This window comes from Aspergillus brunneoviolaceus (genome assembly GCF_003184695.1).
Source record: "Aspergillus brunneoviolaceus CBS 621.78 unplaced genomic scaffold BO95scaffold_2, whole genome shotgun sequence".
NCBI classification, from domain to species: domain Eukaryota; kingdom Fungi; phylum Ascomycota; class Eurotiomycetes; order Eurotiales; family Aspergillaceae; genus Aspergillus; species Aspergillus brunneoviolaceus.
Window position 1 is genome coordinate 439,702 of NW_020290732.1, and position 26,823 is coordinate 466,524.

Genomic DNA, 26,823 nt, shown 5'->3' on the forward strand with positions numbered 1-26,823 from the left:
GCTGACGCTGCAGTAACAGCGGGGAATGTGAGTTTTTCAGAACCTCAAACTGTCACGATCCAGGCTGGCGGGCTATACGCTAGTTGGTACCAAGATGATGTTAATAAATAGGAGAACCTCCGGATTTGGAAGGATTTCTGCGTTCAACAACCGTTACAAGGAAACAATGCGGAGCGGCGAGTCAGAGGAACCCGCAAAGTAAAAGGAATCTGTGGTGCGGGTTTCTTTCCAGGCATCGTCACTGGTCTATGTGATTTACCGTCTTCTCAGCAACTTGCGCGCAAGACAAAGACAGACCGTCGCTCACGAGGTGAGAATCTAGTACATAAAGTAGTGACCCACCGTCACGCGCGCTCAACGTACAGGGAGGAAGATTGTGAAGATACCAATCAACGCATCGGCTGTGGTCTAAAAAGAAATCAATTACCTGCTCGGCTGAGTACATGACTACTAAGCTAGTACTCACGACCGAACTCATTATAAGGTTCAAAAAGTCGTTACTTTACACGTAAAATACAGAATACTAGTTTCAACACTCTCCCCTCTGAAAAGGGCAAACCCGTCTAATGAGCCAGAATACGCTCCACAGCGTTCTCCGCAACGACCATGATGGTCGCCTGGTTGTTTCCGGAAGCCAGATCGGGGTGGATACCACCGTCCACAATGTACTATCAAACTGCCTCAGCAACCTTTTCTGAAATTTGGGAAGTGAAGGAAGACATACCAGATTATCCGTACCGTACACCTTGGTGTTAGTATCAACAACAGCAGTACCGTTGAAGCGGCCGTCATCGGTGCCCATCTTGGTGGTGCCGGCGTAGTGGATACCCGCGGTAAGCGAACCAAGAATGGCGGAGGTGTTGGTGTACTCGACCAACTGGAAGCCCGAGCCAGGGGCGTTGATGGCATCGACCATGGACTGGATGAACATGGTGGCGGCCTCGCGGTCGCCGGCCGTCTGCAGGTAGGGGGACTTCTCGATGACGGTGCGCTGGTCCGCATCCAGCCCCAGGACACCCTTGGAGGTCAGGCCGTGCGTCATGTAGGTGGTGATGGTGACCTCGCCCTCGGCCGTCGGGGTGCAGGAGCCCTGGTAGTACCGGGTGTGGCCGTCGCTGGCGACGTTGGAGCTGAAGAAAATCAGCCGGTGCTTGCCCTGCGTGAGCACCCCGTCGTTCTGCTCCTCGTACGCGGTGATCTCGCTGGTCGCGGTGCCGTTGAGGATCGCGGCCGCGTCCAGTTCGTTGAAGTCCTTGTCAGTCTGAATGACGATCGAGAAGATCGGGTGGTCCATCAGGCTCTCGCCGACGGGCAGGTGGATCCACTCCCTGGCCGGGGGCACGGCGATCCCGCTCTTCTGGGCCGTTTCGATCTGCGCCCGCGGGCCGATACCGGAGTTGAACAGGATGCGCGGCGAGTGCAGCGCGCCGGAGGAGAGGACCACGCGGCCGCCGGGGGCGAGAGGGATGGTTTCGGTCTGGTTGCTCGCCGCATTCACGATCTCGACTCCGGTCACCAGACTGCCGCTGCGGACAACCCGGGTGGCGAGGGCGCCCATGCGGAGGGAGAAGTTGGGGTACTGCAGGGCGAGCGGGAGGTAGGTGCGGACGGGGCCGGCACGCTTGTAGTCCTTGATGTTCCAGACGGGATGGCTGTAGGTCTGGAACTTCTCGTTGCGCTGGGCGCTCATGTCGGTGGCGGTCCAGTTGAGGTTGTTGAAGAAGGTCGACAGGGTGGTGAACAGGGTCTGGTCGTAGAGCTTGCCATCGGCCGAGGGCACGCTGCTGCCCGGGTTGCGAGCGTAAAGGCGATCGGCTCCTGCAGTCACGTTCGCCCACTTCCAGCCCACCGGCCATTTATCGTTGAAGTCGTGGTCCGGGGGGTGCACGAAGACCATGTAGTTCACCGTCACACCGCCGCCCAGGATGCAGGCCGCCGTACCGTCGGTGTCGGTACAGATGTACTCGGACCACTGTGGGAAGTTGCCGACATCAAAGGACAGGCCCGGCACGTCGATGGCCGTCAGGGTATCGTTCCACGACAGGGTGTAGTTGGAGCCGGTTCCAACTGTCGGGCCGGCCGTGCTGCGCTCCAACAGCAGCACAGTCTTGTTGGCTTCAGCCAGACGCTCCGCCGTGATGATGCCGGACGGACCGCCTCCAACAACAATGTAGTCGTATCCCGACTGGACCGTGTGGTTCTTACCGTCAGTCGGGCGGGCCTGGGCGCCCAACAGGGCTCCGGCTGAAGCCAGCAGCGTGGTCGCAGTCCAGAAGGCGTGCATGGCGGAAGATCTTGGTGGATGATCTGTGACTGGTGGAAATATGCATCCTTGACAGATCCCGGGGTTTATATATCTTTTTCTCTAGAAGAAAATTTATTTTCCCCAACAGGGTTGATGCGTTCATTGTCGAAGAATCAGCTAATGATGACCGAGGGTGACCGGTGCCTCCCGGGCTGCCGGGCGAATCGGCGTCCAGTAGGCGGCCCCACCTCGTGGCGTAAAACTTGGATAGGGTGTTGTGGGGTCGCTTTATCAGAATTTCATAATCACTTACTCAGGACTTACTCAGTCCCCTCAACAATAAAGATCGCACAACGGCTATCATGAGCTAAAGTCCCTGGATACTCGTCTGTGGGTCAGAGTTATGCCAACATAGGTACATACAAGCTGCCTCTTGCTTCACACAACCCTCTGAGAGTCAATTGATTTATGTAATCCTGTCCGAGACGCGCGCCTTGCTAACCACAATCTGCAACTCCTGAAAGCTTTTGTTCAAGGACAGCTCGTATTAATACACGTCGGCTCTCTTCCCGGTCTCTTGCATCCACCAAGCATTCTGTGAGAAGCTTGAGCCTAGGACGGTTCACGCGGGCTGTAGAGTATACGAGGTAGACTAAGCTCCATGCCGTATGCGAGAAGATAAAGTGGATGTCCACGTCCCAATCAGCTTCCACCTTCCTCTAGATCCTACGGTCTAGCTCGGATGGCGCCGGGCCATTCAGTAGTTAGATCATATGGAAAAGAGTTTTGTGAGCGGGTAATCAGATAACCGAACAGCCTTTCATACACGGAGGGGACTTTCGCCGAGAATCAGGTTTGTGTGCTATTGCCTCGTATTACCCTGGAGACCCAACAGTTTTTGAGGGCCCCCGGTCTAGCTATACAAGCTATCTGGGCCCGATCATCCCGTGTGAGAGACTGTGCAGATAGCATGGGAAGACGGCCGAGTCTGCTTGTCGTGATGACGGGCCGGGTTCGGGCTGGAAGTGGGTCCACGGCGGACACGATTCTTTTCACTTCGAATGCCAGCCCGATTCTTCTTCATATCCTCTATGAAGCTCGTTGAACGAGACATCATATCTCCAGTCTTACGAACTCAATAGGAATGCACCATTTTGCGGATCAAGGTCAGACGAGTAAGAGACTTCTCAGGTGAGCGTATGTATAGCACACAGGGTCGGAAAGTGAGATCCCGGTGCTCCCGAATTGCATGTCCCGATTGCCACACAAGATTGTGCCCGCCGTTGAATCGCACAGGAAAGGGCACATGTTCTCCAAAGGTTTGACAATGCGATGCGCGAGTTTCTTATGAAATTAGAAAAAAGAAAAGGGAAAAGAAAAAGGAAGTCAGTACAATGCCTTTCATTCTCCAAGCATGTCGAGGTAATTCAAGTCGTCTTGATGAGCTGCTACGGCTTTGTCGGTCATTACGGCGCTCAAACCAGTCGCCTGTCCCCAGCGAAGAGCCAGGAGCTTGGAGGTAATCGTAAAGCAAAATGGAAGCTTTCTAGAATTGTTTAGCAGGTCATCTCGGTCATCTCGATCATCTCGGGGTGGAGTCAAAACGTGTCAGAGAGAAATCTCGGCATGGTCAAGAATTCTGCCCCGAGAGCGGTGAGTCAACTTTGCCAAGCATGACAGACGCCGCGCTGATTGGCTGCAATTCTCTCGAGACAAAGTGCCTTGATTGGCCCTTTGTAAAAGTAGTCACATGACATGAGTGTTTCTGCGGGATACTCGAGTATGACAACTTCAAGGGGGCTCACTGAGAGGTCGAGACCGTAGGACTGCTTCAATGCACGCATTCTTCTCCGTAGTTCTAATATCAATACACATAAGTACTCAAACAGGGGCTCCAATAAGGGCCCAGAAAAGTGCTTAGAAAGGTGTAAGTACGGGCTCTTGTAGGTACAGCACTTTCTAACTGATCGCATGAGAGCATAAAACTAGGACTAGATTATATTGCTTCAGAGCTACCTTTGTCACGAAACATTATTTCGATTCCAAAGTTCTGTTTGACAATTATAGGAAGTGGGTACTCAAGAATAAACGAACCCGGTCGATCATGGTTACTCCCGAACCCTAAATATATCTGGATAGCATCGGCACGGTAAAGAATCAAACATCTCGAGCCAGGAGACCACCGCAAAGGGAAAACTTGGGAGCTATGCAAGAACAAGTAGAAAGAAGAATGAACTCTGCTTATTTCCACTTCAAACGGGTTATGAAGTACCGACAAAGCTTAGGATGATTTACCTAGACAGAATAAGAAAAAGACAAGAGACATCTCGGACATGTTGATCTTTATTTCAACAACACTGGATGAGGACCCTGTTTTATCATGCCCTAATCAAACTAGAGATCGAGTGCGATGCCGATCGGTCAATCACTAGGGCCCGAGAAAATTTTGGAAAAATTCCCTCAAGTCAAAGGAAACACGGAGCAAAGTTCCATCGTATCAAGGATATACGATAAAATGGGTACATTCATATACCCAGTTCTCTTCCCAGGGCATAGTATGTTTCGACCGAGATACAATGCATCATCAAAGCTAGTGTCTGGTAATTACACTGCTTGATTCCAGACTGCGGTCGAGAGTAAAATCTGTTCAAGCTACGATACTTAATCAGGAACTATCTGGAGAGTACGTAGAAAACGCATTTTGCCAAGAAACATGGATCTTTTGAGAGACTCTTATTTAAGACTTCTCAGAATGAGCCGCCATTCGGACCATCTCAGTCATTGCAATATGTTCCAGCCTGTTGCCATCGGGACTGAATTTACCAGATTTGGGATGTCAACTTTCGACATCCGGCGAAGGAGACAAACAACTTGGAACCCAGTGTCGCCAATTTCAGTAAACACTCGTCCCTACCTGCACAAGCCACGAGGACCGCACATCAACACTTACAATGCGTGCAGAAGCACAAGATACTGAGTGCAACAATAGAAGATATCTACAACAGATTTTAAAATGCATGTGACATTTTCTTGGCAAGCGTTTAGCCTAAATTCGTGGCTCCCTTCACCCACTACATCGCTGCCCTCGTTTTCCGCAGCAAAAAAGAGGACGCCCGACAAAACGCACTCCAATGAATGCTCTCCTGTCCATACAATTGAGAATTCAGATTTCTCTTTTCTCTGGAGATAGATAGAAGACGGTCGAGTATTCTTCACGGACAAATGATTGGCACAATGGAGCTTGTTACTCTGCTTATGGCCGGCATTGAACCAGCTCAACCCGGAGCTATCTTTATGTTTCTTTGGGAGAGAAGGAAATAATACGGTCAATAATGTTTTCGTTGTAAGACCGATCCGCGGGAAGGTATCTATAAAAACACAACTTGGCTACGGCTTGGTTCCATCCTTGTATCACCGCACTGTTGCATAAGTTTGAAGATTGTTTTGCTAACATGAACTTCGAATCGAGATGATCTCTGGATACGTGCACTGAGTCCAAGCCGAGGCAATTTCCGGCTAATCTGGAAGGACAGTAAGACCGGACATGACATCGTGGTTTAGTTCACCTGTGGTGCCTGAAACTGACCTATCGCTGTAAAGGACTAGATCGCTGAGTGCGAATCACTATTCGCCTTATGGGTCCTTCTCTCATTTATCCACGCGGGCCCTGGATCTCACCTGTTTTTAAAGACAGCGACAGCAAACTTATGATTAGCAGCACTGGATAAGGTAAATAAGTGGGATCTCTACGAGTAGTTAAATTGGATTCCCAGGAACCGTGCATCCCAGACCAATCAAGTGTTGATGGCCAAGACATGGCCAAGACATTGTCGGTGCACGGTCCCAACCGACCTCAAACAGCACAAATCAAGACGGCGCCCCGCAATGAAAACACCCTAAAAAGGTCTACGGCACGCACTATTCCCACTAGCGCGGGGAATGTTGGGTTCACGAGGCTGACCGTTAATCTCCGGTGATGCGACAAACCTCCTCACCTTATAATCCCCCCTCGCCCCTTGCTTCCATCGCTTCCACCAGCCATTCCAACTACCAGTCATTCTTTACAGAATACAGAATCCAGTCACTCGTTTACCTCCGATTCTATCCTCATATTTCCTGACTAACGCTCTTGTCGCCATCTTGAGCATTCTTTGCATATACCCCTTTCTATAACCCGCTTGAACCGCACTCCCGCACCAGAACTGCAATCCACCGCAACACCATGCGTCTATCCATCCCCGCACTGCTGGTGTCGCTGACATCCCTCGCCTCGGCGATCAGCATCACCAAGCCGGGTCTCAACGCAACCTACCCGGCCGGCTCCACCCTGACCGTGAACTGGACGAGCGTCGACACCGACCCCAGCTACTTCAGCCTGTATCTCTGGAACTTCGTCTCGTGGCCGCCGACCTACGTGCCACTGGCCCTGGACATCCCGACCTCCGACCTGACGCATCGCGTGCAGATCCCCTGCGACACCGACCCGGAGTGGGGCTACCAGATTAGCGGCATCAACGGCACCAACGTGTACATCATCTACGCGCAGAGCGAGAAGTTCACCGTCGCGCCGCCGGTGCAGCCTTGCTCTGACCCGAAACCCTCGTCTCTCCCGGGGCTGCCGTCTCCCTCGCGCACCCCGGTGGCCGGCCCCACCTGCCCGGCCCCGGCCACGCAGACCGTTTATGTCACGGTGAGCCCCACCGGTTCCAGCTCTGTCTTGCCTCATCACCACCACACCGATCATCATGACCACCACCATCATCACTCTCCTTCAAATGTCCTCCCCGCTGCTACCCCCGCCATCCCCGTTGCTGTTGTCCCCGTCGTGACCTCCAAAACCGTGAAACCTGGAATCGTGCCTAAGACTATTGGTTGGTGTTCAGACTATGCCCACCCTGTGACCCTCAGCAATGTGCCCACGCCCACGGCAGCGGTGGTAGAGGTGTCGACAGGCCTGACGACGGCGGTGGTGACTGCTGCGCCGAGTGCAGAGGGGGGCGACGTGGTGGTGGAGACGGTGACGACGACGGTTAGTGTTGTGGGGGAGGCGTGCAAGTTCGCTTGAGGATCAGGTTAATCGCAGAGTTCAGCTGCGCCATTACTGTCGTGTATGTTTTGTATAGTGTAGCATACTTCAGTCCGAGTATGATCTAAACAAGCTCTACCATCCGATACCCATGCCTAACACACTCAACATGCACCCATCAACCCGTACTCCCCCCCCACGCCACACCACCTTCCAACCCCACCCAAACCAGCCCTAATTCTAATCCCACCACCCCGAAGCCTTCATCACCTCCCCCTTCACCCACCCGCCCTCCTCCCCAGTAAAAGGCGCAGTCCGCAGCCCCTCCTTATTGTATCCCCCAACCACAACCCCCTGCACCGCCCTAACCTCCGACTCCTCATCCTCGTCATCCGACTCCTCGCACCCCACCGACGCAAACACGCAAACCACCACCTCCTGGTTGTCCGGCTTCCCCAGCCGGCCCCGATACGCCTCGACTACATGCTCCGGAGCCCGGCGCTCATCCCGCCACACCACCGCGACGTACCAACTGTACCGCAGCAGCTCATTGAAGAACAGCAGCTCGAAGAACGTCTCCATCCGGAGGCCATCTTCCAAAGCATTTCCCGTCTGCGGGGATGTCTGCAATAGCGTTACTTTGAGTTGCACACACAAACAAAGACAGAAAAAAAGGGGGACAAACATACCCAACTCTCCAAACAGATCTCCTCCCCACTGATCCCACTGCACGCGGTCATCACTCCCACCGACTGCGGAGGCGCATGCTGTTGCTGCTGCTGGTGCACCAGCATCCGGCGCCAGCTGGCCTCCTTCCGGAAATAGGCGGGGCATTTGTCCGGGCGCACGACGAAGTCGAGAGTGTGCCAGTGGAAAACCGCGTGGCTGGCGAAGGGGGCTGCCTCCGACGCGCTGCTGCAGCCGGGGGGTCGCGGGAAAAATCCGGGGAATGCCCACGCCAGCAGCGGGTTGAACTTCTTGGTAGCAGGGGCGGGGGTGGTGGGGATTGCTCGGGCGGGCCGGAAGAATAGGGCTTCCTGGAGCGGGTGGGAGGTTTGGATGAGGGTGCGCCAAGTGCGGCAGGTTAGTTGGGCGGCGGTGAGGAGGGTGCGCGGGTCGAGTTGGGAGAGGATGAGCTCGAGGAGCTCGGGGGTGTTGAGGGTGTGCTGCGTTGGGGATCCGGAGGGCATATTCATTTTTTCTTGTTGGTTGTTCACTTTGGGTGGGAGGTTTGGGGATGTTTGGTGGATTGGAGGGCGTGTGAGAGGGGCGCTCGTATCTGTCAGCCTTGTTGGTCACGTGATTCTGATTATCCCCTGCTCGGAGGGGCGCTAGCTTGGCTGTACTTGAACAACTGGTTGGTTGGGTCATTGTTGTCGAGGTTAAAGGTGTTGATCGACACGTGTGTACCGCAGCCTGATGCTTGCATAGATGCAGGCGACATGCTCTGGTACAGTAGACGTCACACAGGGAGATGCCTCTACCGCCGTCGCCAGCCGCAGATGACGTATGCGCCTTATTAGACACTCTTAAGAGGCTCACAACGACGCCCGATGTCTTACTCCCATATTCCAGTAAATATCCCCCTCCGCCTGCTGCGGATCGTTTTGATTGCGCACTCCACTGTGTCTTACCGAGTGCTAGGCTAGTCCTTTGACCTTCCCCACAAAAGGGGTTCCACTCGGTGAATCTTTATCCGACGCCAAGCCTTGATGATTTGCAGCCGTTCGGCTCGATGATCTGGTGGTTCTTGTAGTCTAGCATACGCTAATATGATTTAGCACGAGTCTTTCTAGAATGGCAAGTTGAGTATGACATGAAGAAATCTGTATACATCCGGCTTATACAGATCATTATATAAGATGAACTTTACCCTCATCATTAGGTAATCTTGCAGACCAAGCAATGAGTGCAACAATTCAGACGCAACAAATGTACAAAACCAGGCCACATAAGCATTTACTGAAAACACCATAACAAACCCCAAAAAGAAAAAGTAATTCCACAAATCATCCCCATTCAAAGCCCACCCCTCCCTTCCAAGTTCACCCCAAAGATCCCCAACGCCTACCCAAATAAATCCTCCACCCTCACGATCCCCCTCCTCACCATCTCCGCCACCACCGGCCCACTATCACTATAAAACTGGAACCGCTTGATCCGAATCCCCTCATTCAGCTCATCTGAGGTGTGCACAAACCGGAACCGAAACATACTCTCCACGCCCAGATCCCACTCCTGCCCATCCAGATCCTTTGCCTTCTTCTCCCCGGGAATTTTCCCGTCTGGTAGATCAATAAACAATTGCCCCTCGCCGACAAACTCCCATCCCCCGCCCTCGTCATCGTCACAGTCCACCACGCACACCCAGCTGGGCTCGTGGTGCGACCGCGCAAACGCCGCGTACTCCTGCCGCATCGCCTCCCACGCGGGGAGCCCGCCCTCGCACCGCTCGCCGTTGGGTTTGACGAACACAAAGTCCGGCGTCACCCAGTCCGTGTAGGGCGTTGTCCAGCTCTGCCGCGTGTCCCAGGCGTGCGTGCATTTTTCCATCCACGCCAGGGCGGGGTGCGCCCGGGCTGGGTCCCAGTTTTGGGTGCGGGTGATGTAGGCTGTGGTTTTTTGGGGGATCATTTTTTTTGTTTTTGTGGAGTTGGGGTTGGATGTGGATTGATTGGGTTTGCGGTGGTATGGTGTTGTAGTTGATGGGGGTTTTGGTTTTGGTGGGTAGAGGGAGAGGTGGATGGCTTTTTATAAGCACCGCCGTCGCTTCAAGACTGCAGGACAAGTCAAGTAATCATGACTACGAAGTTCCAAGCCCTTTTGCAAGGATCGCGGTGTATACGAGGTGAAGCGGTGGCATGATGAGTCTACACTCGATCAGATTGTGCTACATGAAAGGAAAATCAGTGGAAAGTGTGGGGTAGACCGGCCCAGATCCCCGGTTAAGGTTGGATCCAGAGATCCGGTCTTGGATATACGAACCGCCATACACTCTAACTGTATGCGCCCACCGTTATAAGCACAAGGATGACCTGGATTGCCCATGGTCGGAGCCATTGTGACTGGAGTGATTCGGTGAGTTCAAAGGAACTTCACTCTTGCTGATCGTAAATTAAGGTTAGACTTCGTGACGCGGTGGGCGTGGACTGCCTACTGCCTACCCGCCATTGACTTTCGGGGTAGTGCTAGGTCCAGCGAGAATGCAAGAAGTAAAGGCTGGGGCTTTTGAATCTGGTAGCGCAGTCAATGAATTGCATGTTTACACAGGAAACAGTTTGTTCCTACTTTTTTTCTACAGTGCGGACCCATCTTACCTCACATTCGTCGCACCCGTGCAAGCACTATACCACCAAGGCCTACAAGATTTGGTGTTCCTATATCCTTTCTATTCCACGGTGCAAACCCCTCTCAAAACAAGTTAGAGTCCGACAGCAAATGAAATTCCAACAAGGCTCAAAGCAAACTGTCTATCACCATCTACAGTACACATAACGACGCCATACCACTAATCAACCCCCTCAACCCCCTCAACTCCTCGCAACCCCAGTATAACATCCCTCATCCCGCCACAGCACCGTCTTCCGCCCCCCTTTCACTGAATACACACTCCCCCCCAAATCCGCCACAATGACCTCCCCCTCCTCCCCCAAGCACAACCCAATTGGCTCATGAAAATGCGTAGCCAACACCTTCTTCCCGGCCCCCATATCCCCAAGATCCAACACATTCAACGAACACCCAACCGGATGCTCCCCACGATCCGTCCAATACAACCGTTTTGCGCCTGCATCAACCTCCAAATCAATCGGCTCCGGCAACCCCTCCAACAGCACCTCGACATCCCCCCGGCTTTCCGCCGTCTGGCCCGCGGGGATCTCCATCCCAGCCCTACAAATCCGGCCCCGATTCCCCTTGCTAGGCCCCTTCTGCGTCCAGTACACATACCCCGCCGCCACATCGAGCGCCACCCCAACGCACCACCGCGTCATGTCCCCCGTCTGCGCCTCCGAGCCGGCCCGGACCAGGATCTCATGCCCGGAGCCATCAAAGTTGCACCGGTGCATGCCCATGCCCTCGCGATCGCAGAAGTAGAGTTTCTCGGCCGTCTCGTCGAGGGTGAGCTGCTTGGGCGTGTGGACGTTTCCCGCGCGGATGAGGGTGCGGATGTCGCTTCCGTCGGCGTTGGCGGAGTGCACGGATCCGTCGCGCGTGGAGGTCGCTGCGCCCATGTTGGTCCAGAAGATGCGCCCGGCGGTGCGCGAGTAAGCGATGCCGTCCGGGAGGGACTGGCCTGTTATCAGGGGGTGCATTTTCTTGGTGGTGGGGTTGAAGGAGAGGATGCGTCCGGCTTGCGCGAGGGGGGTGGTTGCGGGGACGTTGGCGCCTAGGCCTACGTCTAGCACGTAGAGGGGTTGCGGTTGCTCGGGGCCTGGCCGGAGGGCGCCGGCGGGAGGTGCTGGTGCGGGTTCGTACAGCCCGCCGCTTGCGCTCTTGAGCCCTAACCGCCCTTTCGACAGGTAGTGCTCCCGCAGCCAGTCGACCGTCATCAACCCGTCGAGCCCCCGCTCGCCGATGTAGTTGTCCTCGATGAAGGCGACCGTGTCCAGGCCGATCTGGTCCATCAGCCGACACGGCGGCTGGCTGTGCGGTTGCTGGAACATCTCAGTCCACAGGGTGTCGATCTCCCCCGCCGTGCTGATGTCTTCGGCTAGGATGAGCAGAATCTCGCGCTTGATGGCTGCCCAGAGGCGGTTGAAGATGAATCTATCTCATGTCAGCGGGGTTTGATACCATGTAGGATGAGGATGAGGATCGGAGGGGAAACGAACCCGGTCGACTCCCGCCGCGCCGTCACCGGGATCAGCCCGCATCCGCGCAGCACCTCGCTCAACTGCTCGAAGTGTCCCAGGTCAGTCTCCCCGCAGCTCATGAGCTCCACTGAGCGGATCGTCGGCGGCATCGTGAAGTGCATGTTCAGCACACGGGCGCGGCGCGCTGGTCTGATCTGCGGAATCATCAGTCGCGACTTAAAGCTGCTGCTGTTGGAGACGAGGATGCAGTCGTCCGGGGTATGGGCGTCGAGCTCGGCGAAGGTGGCGATCTTGAGGTCGAGGCGTTCGGGGATCGCTTCGATGACGAGCCAGGCGTCGCGGACGGCGTCGGGGAGAGAGGTGAACACCTGGTAGTCTCCGGGACCTGCTGAGATTGGGGCTGGGAGGAGGGCTTCGAACTCCGCTCGGTGGGCGTCGATGTAGGTGGCTGCAGTGGTGAGGGCATCAGGGGAGAGGTCGCGGATGTGCACGCGGTGGCCGCCGGCGAGGAGGGCGGAGGCGATGCGGCTGCCCAGGACGCCGGCGCCTAGGATGGTGATTGGGCGTGTCTTGGAGGATTGTGACATATTTCAGGGAGTATGATCTTGACTCTGTAGCAAATGGATTGAAACGCCCATTTGTCGCCGCACGGGTACTTATATACTGCACAGCAATGCTTAAGGGGGTTTTCGTCATTTGTGCCATATTCTAGTGAATTAATCAATGTCGTCAAGGCAAACCTGATCGCAATGACCAGTCTTATCCGCACATATCCGATCTCAAACTTGGTTTCGACCTGCTCAGATCTGATCGGACTGATAACGGATACACCTCGGAAACGCTCGGAGCTGCTCGGAGAAATTGTGAACATTCCCGCTCCGCAGTGGCCCAGCCGGTTTGCCGAAGCCAGATCGACGGGCGGGTGAGACGTGATTTACACCGATTGCGGGTACAAGTGAGGACTGCTAGTATGACAATTCTATAGCATGAAAGTGCTTGGGCTGTCTTGGTCTTGGCCTAATCTCCAACTTTTCGCATACCCTCCAGTGATATCATAACTTGACGCTTAGTATGCCACCTTGTTGAAAGAAGTTACAGCGAGGAAGCTACCTCATGCGAATTTCACGCGATGCATCCAGTGAATGAAGAAAGTATCAAATTAGGGCATTGTTTTGCCCGGCCAATCTTCAATGTCCTTGGCGACCAGCACTACTAGGTACGCTACCACAAGGCCAAACTAGCCAGCCACTCATTCTACTGCACAGTATAACTGGATGATGATAGTCCAATCCCAAGGCTTTGTGTCGAAGTGACCCAACTCACTCAAATCCCATCCTCTCTCCCCTATCTCCCTCCCGCCCCCCCTCAACCTCCAACAAAGCCCTCAACGCCCGCGAATACGGCCCGAAATGCCTCCGATTCGTATCCTCATCGCACCACTCCGACCCTCTTGCCTCCAGCTGCAACATCCCCACGAGCCGCTGCACCAAATCGTCCGCTGCCTCCGACTCTCCATCCACTTCAGCTTGACCCCGATGCACCCCCAACCCCCGTAGCGTGACCGCACAACTCACCGCATTATGCACAAACGCCCACGACCGACACACCGCCTTCGACAACCGATACAGATCCAGAAACGCGGCGACGACCCGCGCGGCCGTCGCCGTGCACTCTTTCACAATCGCTGGATCGTGGGCTGCGGACAGGTCCAGATGGAGCCGGTACATGCGGCAGATGACGTAGCCGAGGTGGATCTGAAAAGCGAGGCGCTCGAGGTGTTGCTGGAGGCTGGTGCAGTGTTGTTTGTCGGTGAGGAAACGGGCGGCGGAATTTTGGAGCGCGAGGAATTGGTCCTTGGCGGTTAGGGCTTGCGCGGGTGTTGTTACGGGTTGTTGGTTGAGGACCAGTTGGCAGATGCGGAGGCTGCTGGATTGGAAGGTTAGGCCGCCTTGCTTGGGGGCTTGGTGGTTGAGGCACGGGAGTGGGGTTGTGGTCCTGGTGGCTGGGAGGGCGCTGGGCGGGCGGTCGTAGGTGAAGGAGAGGAAACAGTCTTGTTGGATTAGGGTCCACCTTTTTGGGCCCAGTGGTCAGCGGGGTGTGAGCGGGGGGAACGCTTGCGGTGAGAGTTACCATAGTCTACTCCATCGCGGTCTTTCGGCAGGTGGAACAGAAACTGGGACGTCGTGTAAGCCAATGCTTTGCGCGAGGCGCATGGTTGCGCCTGCTTTCGTTAGTCCTGGCTTTGTGAAGTAAGGCGCACAGTGGGCAACCTACCCATCAGGATCCAGGCGCTGTTGGTGTCAAGGTTATTGCGTAGACAATGCCCGATCAGCGCCATGGCCTGGATCTGCTCCAGGTTGGTCTGGCTGAAGAAATTGGACAGACGCAGGCAATGGAAGGATGAGCACACTGCAATCCCATCCGTTAGGACAAGCTTACTGGGTGGGATTCAGACTCACAGAAGACTCTAGAACGTAGATCGCGTTCTTGAATGGGATCGTCGGCGAACTGCACCGCGCACGCTAGCACAGCAAACAGCAGTGCCAGCCAGGAAGACCCCGGCTCCTCATCCGGCTTGGCTTTGTCCGAGGGGTCAAGCCGTGTGCGTTGCTGCAGGAAGTCCATCAGGGCCGCCCCGAATTCGTCGATCGACACCAGAACCGGGTAAAATGGGTACGCGGTGGTCTGGTACGTTTGCCAGTACCTACTTCTGTTAGCCGTCGTGCATCACACAACTAAACTCCGAATGCATGGTAGTCATGCCCACCGAAGAATATCCTCATCATCCGGCAACGTCTCGCAGACATCTCGGGTGGTCGCCTGTAGTCCCCAGAGCCCCGTGAACGGATACGCGCGGGGCACGCCCCCGTCATCCATCATCGCATCCTGCAGCAGCTGCTCCTGAGCCATCTGCGGCTCCCGACACCCCAATACCCGAGGAAAGTCCGCATGTCGTCCCAGAAAGATCGTGGCGCCGGTGGCCTCCTCGACGACTTGTTGTCCTGGAGCTTTCCGGGGCCGGCTTTCCGATTCAGCCGGACTTGATGTCTCAACTACGAGCGGTGACGACGACGAACCCGGATACGACTCGGACCCTGTGGCTGCAATGTGCTGAAAGCTTGCTTTCAGCTCCCCGATCTGCCGCTCGATAGCTTCCAGCCGCGCAATGGCCGCCGCCGGATGCCACGCGGCGGGTACAACTCCCGGCTCGGGCTCGGAGGGTCTCGGACTACTTTGGCCCTCTGGTTCTCTGATGGCTGATCGTGCAGGTGCAGAGGTAGTCGGCATGCGGCAGAGCTCCGGGTGGCTGCGCTTGACGCAGCTGCTGCAGGGCGTCTGACCGTTGCACCGGACCTTGCGGTGGCGGCAGGGGAAGCACGAGCGGATGCTGCGGGTCCGGCGTTTGTCCCGGAGCAACTCGCTCACCAGCCTCGTGTCGTAGGGGTATTCTGCCTCGGTCATTGTCTGTTGATTGTGCTCCAAGTGAAGAATCTTTGTGGAAGTGAAGGGTCGGGTTCCACGAGCATTCATTCATGGCTGTTCGTTGTTTGGTTTCGGCCGGTGGGCTCCGGTCACCTCCGCTGAGCTCCGATTGGCTCGGGCGCAGCCGGGGCGGATTTGGAGCGACTCGGGTCACATGACAAGGGCATACTGAACGACATTTATCCGTCAATACCTGAAGCAATGTGTAGAGTACTTTGGTACTGCCCAACGGATTATAACTTCTGAATCCTTTATCTTTTGTGATCAGTCTTCAGAGAAGAAAAGACAGCGCATACATCCGAGTTTGGGTATACCAAGAAAACTGAACCCGCGTATATACCCTTAGATTGACTATTTCAAACATACTCAAGCCGGTCAGAGAGAACAACGAAGAAGAGTACAAGCTTCATGAGGAGCAAGACCAGTCATTCAAAAACACCATCAGAGATTGCATCAAACATCCCTTCCTAGCACAAACCCTACTCTTTCAACCTATTCCCAAAATCAAACCCCAACAATATCCAAGGGCAGATTGCCAGAGCCATAGCAGACACCAACAACAAACAACAAACCCTACAATCAATGCAGCACGCCGCATCAAAACAAAAACACCTGATCCATCGCCTTCGACATAGCACCAGGCTGCTGATACCCCAGCCCAACCAAATTCTTCTTCATCGCCTCAATCATCGGCGGCGGCCCACAGAGAAACACCCGAGTGTCGGCCGCCGGCGCCGGGAACGCCTCCTGGATCAGTTCCTGCGTCACGAACCCCCTCCTCCCGTCCCACTTGCTCTCCGGCCGCGAGAGCACATACTCCACGCGGAACCGCCCGGGGAACCGTGCGGCATAGGTGTCGAGCTCCCTGCGGAGCAGGATATCCCCCTCCGTGTTGTTCGCATACAGCAAGGTAATTTGGATGTTGTTGCTCGGGTCATCCAGCGACGCGCGGATGATCTGGTACATGGGTGTGATGCCCGTGCCGCCGGCGATCATGCCGATGTGCCGGGCGAAGTCCGGCGTGAACTTCATCGCGCCCTTGGGTCCGCGAATCTCGATCTCCTGGCCTAGTGCCATTGAGGCAAGGTGCTGGGTCATCAGCCCTTGGTTGTAGACCTTGATCAGGAGCTCGACGCGGCCCAGGTCGCTGTTGTTGGAGACCGGGGTGTAGGAGCGGGAGACGCTCTTCCCGTTGATCGTGGCGCGGAGGGCGATGTGCTGGCCTGTCGGGAGGCCGAGGCGGTCGTCTGGGTGGGGCAGGGCGAAGGCAATGTGGTAGACCTTCGGGGCGATAAGGTCCTTGCGGATGAGTTGGAACTTGCGCCATTGTTTGGGGTCGAGGGGTTGCATGGCTGTGGTGGTGGAGGTCGTGATCTCGGGAAGAGTGCAAGTGGATTTGAAAGCGGATTTGAGAATTAGGGTGTCGGAGCGGGAGGGGCGGTAGGGCTTGTGGGATGCGAAGCTCTCCTGGACGTCGAGCTTGGTGGAGAGCCAGACGGTGAGAGCACCGGTCAGACTGATTTGGAGAGCGCTGCCAATGCCCACCCCGGACCAGAAGGAGGATTTAGAGGTTGTTCCAGAGGGAAGGTAGATTTCTTGGAGGAGATGCGGGAGGAACAGTTGAGGCTGGCGCAGTATCTCGAGTCCGTTGCTGTATACACTATACCCTAATCCAGCAGCCAGGCCGAGAGGAACGGCCGCGAGGAGCGATTTGCGTAGACGCCTAAGGGTGGAGCCTTGTAGCTTGCGCACGTCGACTGCAGCGACCTGGGAGACTTTCTCGAAGGTCGGACGATATACCTCGATGACTTCAGCTTGGTCCTGCGGTTTCGGTTAGTCAATTCTGTGCGCGCATGGTTGACTTGATGTGAAAGAAATATACCTCAGCTGCAAGGTCCCCGATCAGATACGGCTCGAGAAGTTCGCGGGCTTCGTCCGAGTGTCCGATCTCCTCGAAGGCCTCGGTGGCATCTAAGCCAGCCACTTCTAACAAGACAGGAACACCACCTGGGTGATCATCGAGGTAGGTAGTGATGTTGTAGACTAAACGTGTGAGTACTGGGATTATCAACAGCTACATGACGAGGGCATTGATACCTTTATTGTGCAAAACAATCCAGACATCGTCTTTCTTGTTATGAATTTTAACCTGCTCAAGGGTATATGTGGTTGACGCCATGAGGGCTGACCGGGGAAGGTTGATAATTGCGGTAGCAGACGGTAAGAGGAAGAAATAATCAAGTGTGTTCATGGCGTGAGGAACACGAGGTTCCGTTGCTCATATATCGATTATAACAGTGTCAGTCATTCAACAATCTCCTCGCTCGACAAATAGGAATGTTGCCGATTGCCACTGTCAGGAAATCGCGACAGTGGATACCGAACGGGCTTCGTGAGTACTTCGTACGAACCTCGTGCGAACCTCGGCCGTGACTGATTGCGCGTCTCCACTGCAGTCACCAATCGGAATGGTGGCAATGCCAAGTAAATTGTTCGCTCATTGCTTTACGCATAGCTTCAGACATTCGAGGTTGATGTGGACAGTATGGTGTATGTATGTGTTCCGAACTCCCAGCAGCGTACACACAATGACATGGCACTGCCTCTATATAAAAGATGAAGAATCAATGCTCCCGTTTTCATTTCGGCACAATCCTGGCTTCACCTTTGCAAACACCTAATCACAATCCCCTTTTGACTGACCCTATTCACAAGATCTTTAAAGCAGCCTATGGATATGTCGCTCAAGACATTCTATCTAATCGGTGACAATACCTCGGCGCAGGATGTAGCTGTGCAGCCTTCATGGAAAATTGAAGACCTCAAAAGAGCAGTGGGCCTCGCCCTACATATAGTTCAACCGCTGGGCAAGTCGTTGCAGATGAACCTCCAGATTATACTCAGCTGCGCTAACATGGAACTTCAGGTATCACATTCCACCCGCTTGCCGACATTCAGACCCTCGAAACAGTCAGCGACGTGCTATCAACACCCCTCAACATCGGAATCCGCATCAATGGCCGGGCTGTGCAGCTCCCCCAAGGACCAGAGGGCCTGCCTTTGGTGGGCAGCTTCTACGAGATCTTTCCCGATCATCTAGGCAACCACTATCGACTGTTTCGCAAATACGGCTCGGTGATCAAGACGACTAACATGGGCAAAACTACCTACCTAACCGACGACCCCGAGGTAGCGAGCATCGCACTTCAGGAGTCGATCTACTTCACCAAGAACATCAACGAAAATCACCCCCTCTACGGAGTCAAGGACAACACCGCCATCTTCATCGGGGACACCGAGACGGAGAATTGGCGTCTCGCCCACCGCTTCCTCCCGCCGGCCATGGGCCCTAAAGCCGTGCGCCACTACACCCCGCTGATGCAGGAGTGCGTCCGCAGTTCGTTCTCCGTCTTCGACGCCCTCGACGCCCAGGGCAGCTCGTTCAACGTGTACCAGTACATGCTCAAGCTCGCCTCCCAAACCATCGGCAAGTTCTCGCTCAACGCCGACTTCGAGCACTTCACCCGCGTCGACGCCCCGCTGCACCCGATCGTGACCAACATCGCCGACCTCCTTTCCCTGAACAAGAAGGTCACGGCCCGGGGCAACTGGTACCGCTCCCTGCCCTTCGGCGACCCAGCCCGGCTCCGCGAGGTCCGCCGGACCTGCTACACCCTGCTACAGGACTACATCGACCAAGCGGCCGAGTCCGGGATCAAGGACCTCCCGCTCAACGAAGCCGCCCTGAAAGCCTCGTGCGTCGTCGACTACCTGCTCAACGGCGTCGACGACAAAGGCGAGCACTTCCCGACCCCGCTCATCCTCGCCAACATGATGATCGTCACCGGCGCGGGCTTCACCACCACCTCCGCGCTGCTGTCCTGGCTCATCTACAGCCTGGTCACCTACCCACACACCCAGGACCGGCTCCTCCAGGAGCTCGTCGACCACAACATCTCCCACGAGACCACCTGGTCCCCCGAGCTGGCACATAGCCTGCCCTACCTCGACAACTTCGTCAAGGAGACCCAGCGCCTGCACAACGCCTCCTTCCAGCCCGGCCGCACCACCAAGACTGACGTCGTGCTTCCGGGAGGATACCGCCTGCCCCCGGACAGCGTGATCATCCCCGCACTCTACGCCATTCATACAAACCCAGACGTCTGGCGGGATCCCTTCCGCTTCGACCCGGACCGTTGGGATACTGAGGAGGTCAAACACCGCCATCGCTGCGCGTACATCCCCTTCGCGACGGGCCCGCGCGGCTGCATCGGGTTTAATTTTGCCTTGCTTGAGGTCAAGGTCCTGCTGTCGGAGCTGGTGTATCGGTATGAGTTCACTCGTGAGGGGCTGGAGGCCGTCGAGTACGACCCTGAGTTCCAGCTGATTCGGCCGTTGAATTTCTATGTCACGGCTAAGCGGCGGACGAGTTGGCCGAAGGCTTCTGCTCGGTGAGAGGGGTAGAAGGAGGCGGGTTGGCATCTTATGTTGGGATTGAAATGACGTGGGCGGATGTATGTACATACAACGGGGTAGAATCCGAACCTTCCGGTGAACGGATTGTGCGCTTCTGATTCCAACGAGGCCTGAGTCCGAGTGGATGTCATGACGAGAGTACGGTTATAACGTGGGTGCTTCCCGATAACCTAACCAGTCGAGTGGAACTCTAGTATAGCTATTCGTCAATTGGTAGACAGTGTGTTCAAGATACAGGAGTGGAAATCATAATGGGTATATGGTCATCTGTACGACGTCATGTACTACGGCAAATGGTTTTCAATCATTGGGTCGTGTCTCAAAAGAACAGGATGTACGTATGACCTATACTGTCGGAATCCTTAAAGCATGTCAGGTGTGAAAGAGACTAGACCGCCGTGGCAACACAACCGCAAATTTCGATGAGAGCCCTAGTGCCCCGTTGCAGTCATCGCATCCAGATCTCGAACAGTACCAACCTACTGTACGCTGGCAGACCAGTCCGAGACAGTGAGCGTGGCGGGACCACCCGTGAAAGGCTCGGTGCCGAATTGGAGCGCTAGCAGGTAATTTCCATTAGAACAAAGCTCTCCCACAGATAGTGCTCGGGAAAGTGGAGGGAGGAGAGGTTGAAATGGCTTACTGATGAGATACTGGCTACTGGCGGGGAAGCCGTGGTTCTGCGTCAGGTACTTGAAGAAATCGTTGACGTCGCCCTGAAACGAGGTGATCGGGGTCGGAGCCACAAAGCTGTAGGTCTTCTGCGCGCCGTTGACGCCGTACCAAAGCTCCCAGGTCTGGCCCTCGACCGTGGCGGTCGCGATCTTGGACCCTAGGGGCTGGACGCCGCCGTAACGAGCAAGCCTATTTTAACGGAAAAGAGGGGTGAGATGGTGGGCTCGGTTCGCATGCCGCTGAGCTTCCTGGGCGCGCTTGGTTTCCAGAGGAGGGTACATACCAGATCATGAGCTCATAGTCCCCACTCCAGGTGACATGGTTGATATCCGCCGCGGTGAAGAGATCGTAGGCCACGTCCGCGCGGATGCCCGTGTTGTCATAGCTCCACTGGGCGGCGGTGGGGATCCGGCTGATCTGGCTGACGAGCTTCTTGTTAAAGCTCAAGCCGGAGTTGGCGTAGCTCTTAACCGAGTTCTCCCCGCCGGACCAGTTCCATTTCGTCGACCAAGATGTGCCCGCGCTGGAGGCGGAGTTCACGGTGGTGCATTGCGAGCCGGAGCCGGCGTCTTTGCCCCACAGATTGTTGTTGATGGTGTACACGCTACCGGTGTAGGTAGCGTATTGATCGCAGAGCTGGGTCTGTTGGGCGACAGCGGCACCGGCGAGAGATGCGAGGAAGTAGAAGGCCTTCATTTTCGATGATGGGAAATACTTGCTGTGATGTTTGATCGGGGATGAGATGCTGGCTTCTGAGATGGTGGTTCTGAGCCGAATTTATAGCTTGGATATGCAGACTACAGCAGGAGACACAGCTTGAATGTGATGCATGTCCACTGCCAGAAGTACGAGACAATTGGCACATTTGGCAAATCGAGTCCGAAGCTAGTGTATCAAAGATGAGGATCTTGGACCCTTTGGGCCCACCCGTCGGAGATTTGGGTACGGAGGCGATCAGCCCGTGCCGAATAATGTGATTCTAGCGGGGGATATCAGACTTAGGCTGTATCATGAAGAGTCCTTGGGGAATTCTGCCAGAAGAGCATTGACCGATGTAACCATGACTTTGAAGCGCCCCATATGGCCCGAGCGTAGGCAAATACCTCCCGAGTGGTTCTTCAAACGCGGGACGCTCGCTTCAGAGCTAGCCTGCAGGGTACTCCCCGATCAGCAAGTGTAGCCGTGTGAGAGCAATCTGGGGATAGACATCTAGTTTAGCGTAAGCCTGCGTCTGATTTCGATTTAAACGTTGCACTGCTTGGCCCTGCAACATCATCGTACGTCGCTGTAGGGTAGAGCCCCTCTCTGGCAGGCTAAAGTGGATAAATAAACGCCAGCAGCAGTGATCTAGGCCATGTACCTCAATCAAATCCGCATACAGTATTTTCTGACTGCTGCCGGACCAATCGGCAAATCATTGGTAAAATCTGCAGAAGTGTTGTCGGCAAAGCGTCGGCGGCACTGAGGTGGAGACTGTGCAGGAAGCTTCGGCATTGGTGCCCACAGCCCCCGTCGAGAAACCAGGGTCTGTTTTAGCCTGAGACTCCGACTCCGACGGCAGAAGACTAGTGTGCTTGGTGTGCGGATGTTACGACGTGAAACAAATCTGCCTGGCTGAGGTGGAGACTCGCGGAGATGGTCCCGTCGGCAGTTTATCACGACTTCAAATTGCCGGCGCCAGATGTTAAGCGAGGAGCGATCTGCAGGCTGCAGGGCCAGGCCAGGGTCCAGCACGCTTTAATGCGACTATTATTGCTAATTTAAATTTAGCCTCGTTTCTGGAATGTGGGGCCGCACCCTGAATGACGGCCACAAAGTCAGGTAAGGGCAAGAGCAAAGGCAGAGGCAGTTGAGACATTGGGACCTAGCTCTTTGGCTGGAGACACGTCTCCGAGCTCACTGAAAGCCCTTCTTATGCTGTCATTCTTAGTAGCTTCTAGAGGCCAGGTGTGATATTATATCGCACTGGAATATCAAGGGTCACGACCACCACGGTTATACACGGGCCGGGGCGATGTGGGGCTCAACGACAATCGGCAGAGCCTGCTGAAAGCCTGGCAATAAACCGAGGTTGACTGGCCCTCAATCGGCATAAGTCCAAATATTTGGTCTATACTTAATTAGAGGGGAGCAATTGTTGAACTAATGGTTTTAATGCAGAAAGGTGTATATGTACAACAAGTTGCAAGCTTGAACTCGGATAGTTTGATGCTGTTTATACATTCCTAGTTTGGGGGAAATGTTAGGCACCTACCCGCAACCCGAGAGGGTTGAAGATGGCACCTCGTGTTTGCTTGGTGGTGCCTAAGCCCTGGACTGAACATAATGCAAAATACACAAGCTCTAGATGTTTACTATCTAGGAACTAATTTTTGTCAAAGAAGAGCTGTTCGTCCATCACTGCCCACAGTCGCGAGGAGGCCTTGAATCAGCCCTAAGCATGAGCCATTGTGAACCTGATGATAGGCCCGCAAACCAGCTGCATCGTAAACCTTTTCAGTGCACGTCTCATCATAGTGGGAGATAGCAGTTCTATAGGGGAGCAGAATGAACTTGAATTCTGACCTGAAAGTACACATTGAACAGCAACAGAGCGAACATCTGTCAGGACATGAAACACAACTACTCAAACCCGGTGTGCTATACGAGTTGACCCGCATCCTTTCTACTCGCGAGTGGATGCGTCTTGTTGAATAAGTTGGTTGGGTCATACTTCGCCTTGAGCAGGCGTAGCCGGTCCAGATTCTCGCCAAATAGCTCCTCAACACTGCGGTCGCCAGCTATACTTCCAGTCAGCATAGTTGAATTGAATGTTGAAAGGGTACCATCGACTCACTTTCGACAAAGTTAGAATAAACCACTGCACCCGCTGCCTCCTCCCCCTCCCTTTTCTCCGCCTCAGCGGTGATCAACGCCTTGAGATGTCGCCCTTTCTCCCCCGCGCGCGCATCATCCTTCTCATCCGTCCACCAGATCTGCACGACCCCATTCTGACACCGACTCCGGTTTGCAAAGGCCATCTCTCCCCGCGGGACCGCGGCCACTTTCCCGAGATGGCCAAATTCAAACACGATGTACGACTTCACCCAGGCCGGGGCCTCCTGGAGAATCGCCCCTAATTCCGTGAGCACCGAGCGCGCCAGCCCGGGCCGCAGCGGCATCGCGAACGAGAAGCCCTTGGTGTTCTTCCGGTCTCCATGCACCGCAATCCCGTTCAACATCGCGTTGACCTGGCAGTAGGGGACCATCGACAGGGTATTCATGACGGGATCCAGCTCGAGCAGCGGGGCGAACCGTCGTCTTGCCTCTTCCTCACTCGTAATTGACACAACTGCGGCGAGGATGGTCGGCCCCGTGCCCCGGGGCGCACCCGGAGGCACCGCCAGGAAGCAGTAGATGGCCGATCGACCGTCGCCCCCTTGACCTTCATCCGCGACCAACGCATTTGCAAAACCGACCACCTGCTCCAGCTTGTCCGGGGTGAAGCCCAGCAAGCCTGCAAAGACCTCATCCTTCTGCTCATACGCCTGGAAGGTGAATTCCGTGACCACCCCGAAGTTATGCCCGGCGCCGCGGAGCGCCCAGAACAGATCTGGGTGGAGGGTCGCAGAGGTGGCCAGAACCCGGCCGTCGGATAGGATTATCCGCGCGGCGAGGAGGTTGTCAATCGTCAGCCCGTACAGGCCCGTCAGCCACCCGTAGCCGCCGCCCAGGGTGAGGCCTCCGATGCCGGTGTGGTTGACAACCCCGCCGACAGTCACGAGACCGTGCTGGCCCAGCGCCGTGTCGACATCCTCCCACAGCGCGCCACCCTGTGCGGTGACGGTTCGTGTCTCCGGATCAACGGTGACCCCGCGCAGGCGCGAGAGCGAGAGAAGCAGTCCACCCGCAGTTGAGGCGGCGCCGGACGTGGAGTGGCCCCCGCCTGCGACGGCCAAGTCCATTCCGTGAGTTTGTGCAAAGATGAGGGCGGTGGAGATGTCCTTCTCGGTGCTGGGGAGGATGACGAGGGCCTAGAGGGTTATTATCGGTCGGCAAATGAAAGTGGGGCAGGTAAACACACTGCGGGCTTCTCTGCGCCATCTGACCAGCGCCTGATCGAGGCACGATAATCTTCCGAGCCAGGGAGAAGGACGACCGAGTCAGGCAGCTGATCCCGGAGGTCCTGGATTGTACTCATATTCAACATACTGGGCGACATGGTGGTGAGACGGTGTTCAATCAAGCAGCAGCTTACGGAGGGGAGGGGACGCCATTGCAGCGTAGCATAGGGTGCAAGGCATTTATCTACATCTAGGTCTCTGAATCACGAAGGAGAGTCAACAACACGAATACGAGGTCATTGAGCTCAAGCTTCGTTGGTGACGCAGGGATACGGGTTGATCTTCTTTATCTTCCCGCCGCGTCCCATGGTTTGCATGAGGCTATTCGGTATCACTGGTTCTAACTCGTAGTTCGTTAGCTCATTGCTCAACAACCTGCGCGTCAGGATATGTCTCTTATTTACTTCAAACCTCTACTCAACGGTTAGTATTGCCAGTGCAAGCATGTATGACCACAGCGTGTAGAGACACAAGTGCTTATAACGGGCGGTGGCGAACATGCCCTAATCTCCGGTGACGCTGCGATCGGGTTGAGAACTTACTGCGCACATCTAAAATCAGCAGCTCGATGATTTCTAGCATTCTGATTCTGGACCCGAGCAAGACCGCTGGTCAATGAGTAAGGACGCAAAAAAATAAATCGCTCTAGACTTATATCCGGTACATACGACCACAGGGTGTGGAAACCAGGGCTTCCCATCCGCTCAGCCGTACCTAAGCCACACGCCCGGGGATTAGTAGTTGAGTAAATAACCATCAGCAAATTTCTTCTGTGGTTCATTAGTAGTTATTGGTCTGAATTTAAATCCAGTACATAATATATTATTGCGGCTTTATCTTTATTTCTACTTACCTCTCTTCAGTCTATTTACAGCGCCGGCTTACTGAACTGTATTGATTTTTTCTGTAGCCGACATAGCCTTATAGCATCGCCTTCTAATTGAAATTACTTCTCGGTTAAATAGTCTTATTTCAGTAAGTATAAGTTCTCTTCTTCTTCTTTTTTGCATATTTCAAACTCTTTTATAATAGCATCAAATTAGTTAAATAACATTGCTTTGACCAGCCGCCGTAGCCGCCACAATCTACAAATTAATAAATCCAGATTTTGGATCTAGTGCTCAGACCCTACCTGCAAATATAGATTCTTATATAAGACCCAAGACCGACCCATTGCAAGGTCTATAAACAACTATACCTGGTCCTGGCAGGTCTGCCTTGTGACAACCACCCTTTTTCACCGCAGCACGGCTTAATCTCGGGCTGATTAGTAGCAAATACAAGAAGGGTCATCCAGTCTCTCCTAACATGTATACTCTGATTCCCATGTCAAGTATCTTGGGTATAATAGATTCTTTGAGGTCTTGTCTTGAAGATTCTTCATCAACCTTCTTCCCTGACTAACCAGGTCCCTGAATGGCGTTGTGAAATCCGGACTAGTGAAGCTCCATTTCTGCTAGTAATAGTCATCTTCGTGCAGAAGATGCCCCACCACCTGTCCGTAGCCATGCCGGAGATCTCTTAACATTGACCGCAGCATTAATTTAATACGTTGTCTTGCTTGGTCTCTTGCTTCGTCTTTAATCTTCAACCCTGTTTGTATTATTTACACGAAGTATTTTCCAGTTCAAAGAAACATCTGAATTAGTAAAGGAGCCTTCCGAGATGTACTTTCAACCGACGATGTTGTAGCCTCGTACAGTGCCTTGCAAGTTTGGATCACACAGTACACACTTGTGAAATCTTTCGCTCTTTTCTAGCGCCGCACCCGTAGCCTAGTCCGAAATAGAGTTAGGCTGCTGTTGAGGGATTTTTTACACATCGAGATGATTCACTGAGTACTCTAAGATTGACTAGAGCTTATCACATGAATCTGCTTGACTTCTAGACCTGCAAACCAGCCAAACACTTTTTCGAAATTGTCCAATAGACCAGGAGCCGTAGGGGTAATCTAATTACCTGTGATAGAAAATAAAAAGGTACAAGATAACGGCCCGAAAT

The 26,823-nt window shown here is 54.5% G+C and overlaps 10 protein-coding genes across 10 annotated transcripts; 2 read left to right on the forward strand and 8 right to left on the reverse strand.

The window, feature by feature from the left end:
- Positions 1–563: 563 nt before the first annotated feature.
- Positions 564–2,346, reverse strand: BO95DRAFT_469943 (FAD/NAD(P)-binding domain-containing protein; the record flags this gene model as incomplete). Its single annotated transcript, XM_025589482.1, has 2 exons — positions 725–2,346; positions 564–668 (listed from the first exon to the last, which is right to left on the reverse strand). Exons 1-2 carry the CDS (start codon positions 2,282–2,284, stop codon positions 564–566), a joined length of 1,665 nt encoding a protein of 554 aa, XP_025447668.1. The 5' UTR covers positions 2,285–2,346.
- Positions 2,347–6,298: 3,952 nt separating this feature from the next.
- On the forward strand, positions 6,299–7,509 carry BO95DRAFT_437922 (GPI anchored serine-threonine rich family protein). The gene has a single exon (XM_025585387.1). It carries the CDS (start codon positions 6,468–6,470, stop codon positions 7,308–7,310), a length of 843 nt encoding a protein of 280 aa, XP_025447669.1. The 5' UTR covers positions 6,299–6,467; the 3' UTR covers positions 7,311–7,509.
- Positions 7,510–7,897: 388 nt separating this feature from the next.
- On the reverse strand, positions 7,898–8,676 carry BO95DRAFT_437923 (uncharacterized protein). Its single transcript, XM_025585388.1, has one exon. The coding sequence runs from the start codon at positions 8,465–8,467 to the stop codon at positions 7,907–7,909; it is 561 nt and encodes a 186-aa protein (XP_025447670.1). The 5' UTR covers positions 8,468–8,676; the 3' UTR covers positions 7,898–7,906.
- Positions 8,677–9,338: 662 nt separating this feature from the next.
- On the reverse strand, positions 9,339–10,319 carry BO95DRAFT_469945 (uncharacterized protein; the record flags this gene model as incomplete). Its single annotated transcript, XM_025589483.1, has 2 exons — positions 9,339–9,883; positions 10,298–10,319. 2 exons carry the CDS (start codon positions 10,317–10,319, stop codon positions 9,339–9,341), a joined length of 567 nt encoding a protein of 188 aa, XP_025447671.1.
- Positions 10,320–10,801: 482 nt separating this feature from the next.
- Positions 10,802–12,672, reverse strand: BO95DRAFT_492297 (uncharacterized protein; the record flags this gene model as incomplete). Its single annotated transcript, XM_025590694.1, has 2 exons — positions 10,802–12,038; positions 12,104–12,672. The coding sequence occupies 2 exons, from the start codon at positions 12,670–12,672 to the stop codon at positions 10,802–10,804; spliced, it is 1,806 nt and encodes a 601-aa protein (XP_025447672.1).
- A 732-nt stretch (positions 12,673–13,404) lies between these two features.
- BO95DRAFT_478150 (Zn(II)2Cys6 transcription factor) lies at positions 13,405–15,547 on the reverse strand (the record flags this gene model as incomplete). The annotated part of the gene is made up of 5 exons (XM_025590018.1): positions 13,405–14,155; positions 14,216–14,321; positions 14,360–14,494; positions 14,545–14,789; positions 14,853–15,547. The coding sequence occupies 5 exons, from the start codon at positions 15,545–15,547 to the stop codon at positions 13,405–13,407; spliced, it is 1,932 nt and encodes a 643-aa protein (XP_025447673.1).
- Positions 15,548–16,165: 618 nt separating this feature from the next.
- On the reverse strand, positions 16,166–17,747 carry BO95DRAFT_350507 (uncharacterized protein; the record flags this gene model as incomplete). Its single annotated transcript, XM_025582041.1, has 3 exons — positions 16,166–17,389; positions 17,451–17,611; positions 17,666–17,747. The coding sequence occupies 3 exons, from the start codon at positions 17,745–17,747 to the stop codon at positions 16,166–16,168; spliced, it is 1,467 nt and encodes a 488-aa protein (XP_025447674.1).
- Positions 17,748–18,305: 558 nt separating this feature from the next.
- On the forward strand, positions 18,306–20,023 carry BO95DRAFT_350960 (cytochrome P450; the record flags this gene model as incomplete). Its single annotated transcript, XM_025582066.1, has 2 exons — positions 18,306–18,442; positions 18,544–20,023. The coding sequence occupies 2 exons, from the start codon at positions 18,306–18,308 to the stop codon at positions 20,021–20,023; spliced, it is 1,617 nt and encodes a 538-aa protein (XP_025447675.1).
- A 500-nt stretch (positions 20,024–20,523) lies between these two features.
- On the reverse strand, positions 20,524–21,415 carry BO95DRAFT_448985 (glycoside hydrolase family 12 protein; the record flags this gene model as incomplete). The annotated part of the gene is made up of 3 exons (XM_025587917.1): positions 20,524–20,603; positions 20,688–20,908; positions 21,003–21,415. The coding sequence occupies 3 exons, from the start codon at positions 21,413–21,415 to the stop codon at positions 20,524–20,526; spliced, it is 714 nt and encodes a 237-aa protein (XP_025447676.1).
- Positions 21,416–23,359: 1,944 nt separating this feature from the next.
- BO95DRAFT_448986 (FAD-binding oxidoreductase) lies at positions 23,360–24,920 on the reverse strand (the record flags this gene model as incomplete). Its single annotated transcript, XM_025587918.1, has 3 exons — positions 23,360–23,499; positions 23,556–24,732; positions 24,783–24,920. 3 exons carry the CDS (start codon positions 24,918–24,920, stop codon positions 23,360–23,362), a joined length of 1,455 nt encoding a protein of 484 aa, XP_025447677.1.
- Positions 24,921–26,823: the final 1,903 nt, after the last annotated feature.

What these genes read in the sequence shown, in the direction of transcription:
- BO95DRAFT_437923 (XM_025585388.1), bottom strand. Translation starts at nt 8,467, where the DNA reads ATGAATATGCCCTCCGGATCCCCAACGCAGCACACCCTCAACACCCCC.
- BO95DRAFT_437922 (XM_025585387.1), top strand. Translation starts at nt 6,468, where the DNA reads ATGCGTCTATCCATCCCCGCACTGCTGGTGTCGCTGACATCCCTCGCC.